The 8291-nt window shown below is 35.2% G+C and overlaps 1 protein-coding gene across 9 annotated transcripts in view; it reads right to left on the reverse strand.

Moving 5' to 3' along the window:
- Nucleotides 1–7968, reverse strand: part of LOC110038755 (common plant regulatory factor 1-like) — a 16807-nt gene extending 8839 nt beyond the window's left edge. For 3 of the 9 annotated variants that reach the window (XM_020743651.1, XM_020743653.1, XM_020743646.1), the window contains exons 1-8: nt 7822–7879; nt 5140–5286; nt 4287–4331; nt 4059–4154; nt 2731–2808; nt 1907–2064; nt 1746–1803; nt 1617–1665 (exon numbers count right to left, since the gene is read on the reverse strand). In XM_020743651.1, the coding sequence (XP_020599310.1) occupies nt 1617–1665; nt 1746–1803; nt 1907–2064; nt 2731–2808; nt 4059–4154; nt 4287–4331; nt 5140–5202 (547 nt within the window). In that variant the 5' untranslated portion in view covers nt 5203–5286; nt 7822–7879. The other 6 variants (XM_020743647.1, XM_020743652.1, XM_020743654.1 and 3 more) reach the window with 6 other exon arrangements.
- Nucleotides 7969–8291: the final 323 nt, after the last annotated feature.

Here is an 8291-nt window from a genome sequence, read left to right on the forward strand (position 1 = left end):
GTCTCAGAGCAGATCGACGAGTTCAACAAGATCATCGACGACCTCGAGAACATCGAAGTCAAGATGGACGATGAGGACAAGGCACTACTGTTGCTACACTCTATTCCTAAGAGCTACAAGCATTTCAAGGAAGCGATGCTCTAAGGAAGGGTGCAGACTATTACTTTGGAGGAGGTTCAATCTCTGATTAGAGCCAAAGAACTTCAGAGGAAGCATGACAGAGACAAGGAAGTCAGCGGAGACAGTCTTATTGTCAGAGGAAGATCGGACAGAAAAGATTCAAGAAATGGTTAGTACAGATCAAGGTCAAGCAAGGATGGCGGTAATCAGTCATCAAGAGAATCTTTCAAGTGTTATCATTGTCACAAGGACGGTCATTTCAAGAGGAACTGCCCAGACAGGAAGAATAAGTACCAAGAAGAGTCAAAAGAATCAGGAGAAGCAAGCGTAGCCTCTGATGACTACGATTCTGCTAAGGCCCTGGTGATCATAGAATCTGAATCCAGTAAGAAGTGGATCCTCGACTCAAGGTGTTCACATGTGTCCTCACAAAGACTGGTTCGAGACACTACAACAGGAAAATGATAGGTCTGTTTTACTGGGAGACAATAAAGCTCACAGGGTTGTCCGAAGTGGATCAATCAGGATAAAGATGTTTGATGAAGTTGAACGAGTCTTGAAAAATGTCAGGTACATACCAGAGCTCAAAAGAAATCTGATTTCTTTAAGTACGCTGAAGTCAAGCGGATGCTCGTTCAAGGCAGAGAATGGTTGCATCAGAGTAACCAAAGGCCCTCGTGTCGTCAAACAAGGAGTCAGAAAAAATGAGTTGTACTCTCTTATCGGAAGAACCGTGATTGCTAAGTCCATGTATTGTTTGGACTTAACAAACTCAAGCAAGGGCTGAGGGCCCCTCAGGAGCCAGGTGAAGGGAATCTTTACTTCGAAGCTTCTCAATCGAGGGTCAAGGTAGAGAATTGTTATTTTGACCCCCAATTATTGAACTAAGGTAAAAGGGAACTTTTGTAATGTGGTACCGCTCACCTACCACATCTCACCTACCGTTCACCTACCTCCCACCTACCACTCTGTTGCTTCTATAAATAGAGAGGGTGTGAGGCTTAGGAGAGCAAGCGAAGAGATCGTAAGCTACCACAAATGAGAAGAGAATAGCTAGAGAGCTAGAGAGGAGGAGAGCATCTTGAGGCCTTGTATGAAGGTGTCGCTTGAGAGGGAGGCTATAGTATAGAAGGAAGCTATAGAAGGAAGATGAGGGCTCATCTCTATGTATAAGCTATGTATTCTCCATTTTTTTTGTCTTAGTGAACTATTTGATTGATTCCCTCCCGTGGACGTAGATCCAGTTGGATCGAACCACGTAAACGATCTGTGTTTGCTTGTGTTCTTTGCGTTTCATTTCTATACCAGGAAGTACATATCTCACAACATTTGTTATGTAGCTCTTAACATAAAATTACATCCTCTTCTACGCTGCATTTCAATTCATCTTCTTTTCCATTCAGTTTCTCAAAGAATACATGTAACAATGAAGTGGTGAAGGATCATTGCAAAGGATAAATATTATCACTTTAGAAGGAAACTGAATTAGTGATAACCTGAGTTTGGTATGGCTTCAGAGGATTTATTCCTTTTTCTCTCGCTTCCCTGTAAGTTGACATAAGCAAATTAGAGAAATGAATTAAATTTTAAAGAATCCAGCTTAAAATTATATTCAGTGGCATTACTCCAGATCCACTACTCACGCCACTTCCATAAGTTGAACATTCTGCTTCCTTGTCCCCACTATGAAAGTAATAGTCATAAAGGAAATCATATTTAATTAAGTTAAGAACAAGAAAGAAGGAATAAATGTCAACAACCAGGATGTTTCCTATAGCAAAAAAACCTTTCTGTTGATCTGTTTTCATTGCAACCAGCACCCTTAACATTACTATTGCCAATGCAAGTAGCAAGCTTATCAAGGACTTTATTATTCTTCACAAAATCTTTCTCTTTGTCGGTTTTGAGAATAGCCGGCACTTCTGGATTCATAGCAGAGGTGATCTACAAATGACAGAAAAATAGATAAAATTAATTGATGCAAATGATAAAAATCGCATAAATAAATCAATCATTAGGATTCCGCACATTAACCAAATAGTCTCGCAATAATAAAAGTTGGGGTGAGATCTATTTATGGCGGTGTTTGGCTGCAACTTAGCTTTATGTTACATAGGATTTATTAAATTTGATAAATCCAAATTTATCATAGCGATGCTGCAACAAAAGAGCTCGCAAGTGATGGCTAAATAAATATGATTCACAATATGAATTACTAAATCTGGATTTACATCATAAAAATGACGAAACGCGGGAAGAGAAGGAAGGAATGCTGGAAAATTGGATTTAACGGAGCGTTGGATTTATTGATTTTATTTTTTGGTGTTTGGCTGGATTTAAGCTAACTCCATGAATAAATCCTATAAATAATATGCTACCAAACACCGCCTAAGAAATGTAAATCTAAAAAAAGGCCAACTAATCAATTAATAAACAAATAGCTTTGAAAGCAATAAAAAACTAATTTTATATTTTCATTGGCAATTTGAAAAACAAAAGTTACGTGAAAAACTTTCGATGACAATTTTTTGTGAATATTATACACACTCACTCAGCTGTAATAGTTCTACTTTACAAAACTATTTGCAAGAATCGTAACCGAGAACTTACATGGATTACCGAGGGATGTGGGTAAGCTCCACGAGGATAAATTGCTGTGAGTGGTCCTCCAAAAGGTGCCAACATGGGCTGAGAAAGCCAAAATGTAAGAATCGGAATTACTTTGCTAGATGAAATAATTCATGCTAAACAAAAATAGTTTTTTACATTATAAGGAATAATAAATAGTTAATCTTAACCATTTATTTGAGCCTTACATTTTACCAACTCCATGCTGAATGAAAATGTTATACATTGAATTTACTCAAATAGCCATCAATCCATCTGCATCAAAACTTTATGAAAACTAGGATTCATCTTCACCAACATCATTGCCAACATCATTTGCCTTATCGGCTTATCTCCATCTTTTTTTATTGCATCTATTTGAGGGTTTGTTCAGCCTATAATTTTTAACAGCCATCATATATAGCCTTATTGTACTTAGAAAAGTAGGATTCATTAAAATAACGATGAATGCTTCATAAACACCCACAAAGTCGGTGCATAACGTAGCCTTAACTCAAGAACAGACTAAAATATAGATAAACAGAATCTATTAAGATGTCTTAAAAAATTGAATTGGTCAAAAAGTATGATATAAAGATGGGATTATCGAAATCAAACAAAACATTATGCTCATGAAAACGATATCTGTAGCAAATATTTAGGCTTCAGTGTACGAACAAGGACCGTTTGGAGAAGTATATCAAATGAATCATTTCTTAATTAAGTGGAAAGTAAAAAACGAAGATCATGAAGTTGTTTGAGGTTCCAATTCTAAGTAAAACTGCATATAATATAGAAACATATGTTAATTGCAAGTTCAAAGAATAAACAGTTTAATCTCTAATTCTATATTGGATATGTCTCTATTTGATTGTTTTTGGGCGGGGGGGAGGTTGGTTCAGAATCAGTTTCTAAAAGTTGTTGAAAGAACACAACAAGAACTACAAAAAAAAAAAAAGCATCGATCATCCAAATTTCAACAGCAACACGTGAAAGTTTAAAAAATGATCTTCTGCTATTGCTGGATAAGCCAAAAGGCACTGTTTTGTAGTCATTCGTAACTATTTTCCAGATTTGTACTCCCAAAACTAAAGTGATAAACTGTAAACTACATATTTCCATGGTAGCATAGTCTACAGCATTCAATGCTTGCTTTCAAGTTCTAGTGAATAGGCAAACCGAGAAGAGAAGTGTAGAGCATTAGAATTAGAAATCCATAAATCAGCAGCAGTGCTACCATGACGAATTCAAATACTATTTTTGCAATCTTTACAAAATATTTGTAATTAATGAACATAGTAGCTACCAAACATATTGAGAACATGAATTACCTGTGGATTCCACATACACGGATGAGGACTGTGACCAGGAGCAACTGCAGCACTGAAATAAGGAGCTGGAATCGGAACTCCAGGGCCAAAGTATGCCTAACAATACAAGAAGGAAATACCTTTAACGAATATATTCATATTAAAGGTCAGGCCTATAGCAATGCTTCAACATAAATAATAAGTTTTTGTACAAGCAAAAGAATTCCATGAAGTTATAAAATTCCCAACCTGCATGGAGGCCCAATCAAGATAAGGATGAACAGAGAGTTGCTCCTGCCAATTAGGCTGAATGAATAAGTTCAAAAACAACCAAAATCTCAAGCTGTTGGGAACAATCAGAACTAAAAGTTTGTGTCAATCAATGCAGAGACATCAATAGTGTGCTTAGGCCTGATAGATAACAAACTCTCCTGCAATGTATGTTGCCAGAAAGTTATGCAAACGTTATTTTTATCCATTTACTGCAAGATAAAGTAAGGAATGCATTTCAGGAATTTATTACAGCAGCACAAGCCATTGAACTATCTTTACAGTGCAGAGAGTTATGTTTGAAATACTTCAATGTTAAAAAGGCTTTCTAGTTTGGTTTCCACAATGACATAATGATGATCCTCCTACATAAAGGCACAAAGTTAAAAGGCATGTCGTGGCAAGCAATAATTCCTATTGTTCAGAATTATTTATCAACCGAAGTCACCCCTCCAACCATTCTGACATGGGGGTCAGTATGCTACAGAAATATACCTCCTAGAAACTTCTTTAATGTGTGTTACAATTTCACATAATCATCTTATCAATTTGTGTATGGATTTATGAATATTTCAAATGTATCACATGCACTAACGAGCTTCAAATAAGGCCACAAGATTGTGTGGAAAAAATAAAATAAAGTAAAATAAATATTATAAGTTGCAATTATGCCCAAATCTATGTATAAACAATGTAAATAACGAGAATATACAACAAGGGTCGGTTTATGTTATAGTTGTTATAAGCACATAGTCATTTTCTCACACCGATCATACAAATAAGCAGTTAATATTTATCGAGATAAGAAATCACCATTAATTTGAATGCTTACCTGCACTATCAAAGATGATTTTTCTGATTGGCAAGACGTAACTGTTTTATTAGCACCCAACATATTTACTTGCCTTGGAAATCCTTTGTCCTTGGTTAGTTAAGGCTCAACTTCTTTCAAATAGAATAACGACGTTGTTCCAATAAGCTGCAACAATATATTAATTTAAACAACGGAAAAACAAGAGAAAGAGTCCACGTGTCACATTAGATTGAAATATGAAGTAAAAAAAGCAAGGCCACCTATAATTAATTTTTTTAACTTCTGCAATAACAGCATAAGTTGCGAACACATTTGTATTGTTTCTTTGACAATTTTATATTGTGAAATAAAAAATGGCATTTCCCTATAAGGGAAAGCACTGGTGAGCAATAACTTTGTTCCAAAATTTTGTAAACTAGCACTCGGATATCCAGCCGTAATAGTGCTTATGTTTCCAGGTTGAAAATGTTTTTTTTTTTTTTCACTTTTATCCTGTGAAATCGAATATATGGAAATTCAGCTAAAAATTAGCCCGAACATACACAAGCTGGTCCACTGATGCTGGAACACGGGGGAGGAGACAAATCCCTATACTTCTATTTCCATTGTTCAAATGGACATTTCATAGAAAAATGTCTACATATGAAGAATGAGAATGAGAAATTAATTCACAAGTGATTATTGGGCACAAGTTTGTCAAATATTTATGCAGAACTTTTAGCCTTATGACATAGGAGAGCATAAGGCTTAGGGTAATGAAGTCATTTGGACTGAAAAAACCTTCATTATAATACTACTACAACCTATCTATCCATCTGCTCAAAAAATTACAAAAAATAAAAAGAATAATCAAATTAAATTTGAAAACTTTGACTTCAACAAGAAACACAAATGAAGATTCTCTTGCCTCTGTTACAATTACCAATAATTCAGAAGTTCTAGTTGACAAATATAGCTTGATAGCCTGGAGATATTCTATTCCTCTCTAACTTCATGAGTATTAGATTAACGAACATTATGCTCTAACCATAGTAGAAGATTTATTTGTGAAAGGTATAAAAGATTACCCAGCATGTATACTCCATGAGGTTTTAATAAATTGCATAGAAGAAAAACAAGAAAGATACAGAAAGAGCAATAATAAAAATGATGGTGACCAAGAAAGTCAACAAATATGAAACTCCTAAAAAAATATATGTATCGTTTAGTTGTTACCTTTATTAAATGTATATGGAGCTTCATTATATATGGATGGATGTAAATCTAATAGATACTGAAAAAATTGAGTTGTGGCTTTAACATCCTATTTTTTATTCCCTCAAAAAGATGTAGCTAATGAGTTCAGAAGCTTTTAGCTAATGTAGCATCTCAAAAAGTGTTAATCGTACAAATCATACCCCGGTGCGCATGATAGTGAGGCTATACCCTTGCTTCAATCATATGATGTTTGGGTAATTATAGAGGTAAACTAACCATATTAATAAACCCTCATTTATTATTTATTCAAAAAAGATACAACAAAAAATTTAATGTTGATTTGTTAAAGATGGTATCACATCAATTTGACCTTTTCGAAAAGGAAACTAACAAGATTAGCATGAAGCAAGTAGTTTGTATGTCGGCTATTTTAGGGAACCTCCGAGTTTCTATGCCAAAGAAGATCAGCAACACCATTTCAGCATATGCCCTCTTCGGATGCAAGGAATCAAGTGAAAGGAATAGACAAGGGTTAAAAGTTCGAAGGAAGTTGCTGGAGATAAATAGTCAAGCGATAAATTGTGTGAATTTCATTTTTATCCACTTTTGCTTCACGTTAAAGACTTGATTTCCATGTACACCACCAATCATTCTACTTTTCAAAACACTGAAATTGTATCATAAATACATAGCAGTTAAGAGCCCGATCATCAGTATCTTCATTAGCTTTTATCCCATATTGGTTGGTCAGACAACAAGCAGTTCGTAAAGGACCAAATAGGTTCAAAGCAGAAAATTTCGATATTAAGACATCACCTAGAAAAAAGAAGAGGGCTCAGAAAGATATGATGAAAAATTACCACTTTGACGATTAGACATCCTGATATAATAAGCAGGAAAAATGCTTTTATTGGTTCTTATAAAAAGGAAAACATGGTTAAATCACGTTTCTACGAATAATTTTCTTTGGCTCTCTTTCCAAGTAACACAGAAAAAAGAAAGGTGTTCACGTTTTTTTATTAAAGAATGAACAGATACGTCCTTCCAACGAGATCCAAGGCATGAGATCCACTGTCGCCATACCTAGTAAAAAACGTAAGAAAAAGGACATCTCTACCCCTGTAGTCAGAAAATTTCGTTGCTTGTTTGGAAAACTAGTTCCAACTTTCTCTCGCCCTCTAGAACTCCCAGCAGAAATCCCTAAACGGGACGGAACGTTGAAATTCTCATGCCATTCTCATCAGACACAAATACAATCCAGAAATCCTACAGTTCTGGTTCTTATTTTCTAGCCTCTCTCTTCTCTCTCTCAATATCATTCTGTAAGCATAACCAGTCACTCACTTGATGCTTTTTTACAGAATAGAAAGAAGATTTTACAAATAATCTTTACAAAGATCAAACAAGAAGGAAATCATGGAAGTATAGAGTTGCAGTCAGTAATCAACCATCGAATCAAATATTTCTTATAAAAAATTTAGCGAAACAAAAGAGAAAACATACCAGAACTTATCGAGGGAAAAAAACTGTCAAAGAAACCAGTAAATAGTTTGAAAACAGGGAATTACGAAGTGAGCAATTGTCTTAAGTTGACAGAAGAGGAAATCGACCAGAAAAGCGGAAGCATCGTGCCCTATACCTTACTAGTTTTTATAAATTTCCCACAAAGACTTCGTGCCGAAGAGAGGAAAAAATATTACATGACTACATGCCTAGCCAATAAAATAAAGCCACGACACCCTACGCGACAGAGAAAATAAAACGGCACAGTAACACGGAGAATATTCCCCTTCGTGTTATTCATGTGTTATTGTGTATTATTCATGTATTATTGTGTTCTAGGAATATTCTTGGTGTTATAATAACACAATAACACATCAATAACACATGAATAACACACAATAACACATGAATAACACGGGAAAGAATATTTCCCGTGTTATTGCGCCGTTTTTTTCTCTGTCGGGAATATT

Source organism: Phalaenopsis equestris, unplaced genomic scaffold (genome assembly GCF_001263595.1).
Source record: "Phalaenopsis equestris unplaced genomic scaffold, ASM126359v1 Scaffold233721, whole genome shotgun sequence".
Taxonomy (NCBI): Eukaryota; Viridiplantae; Streptophyta; class Magnoliopsida; order Asparagales; family Orchidaceae; genus Phalaenopsis; species Phalaenopsis equestris.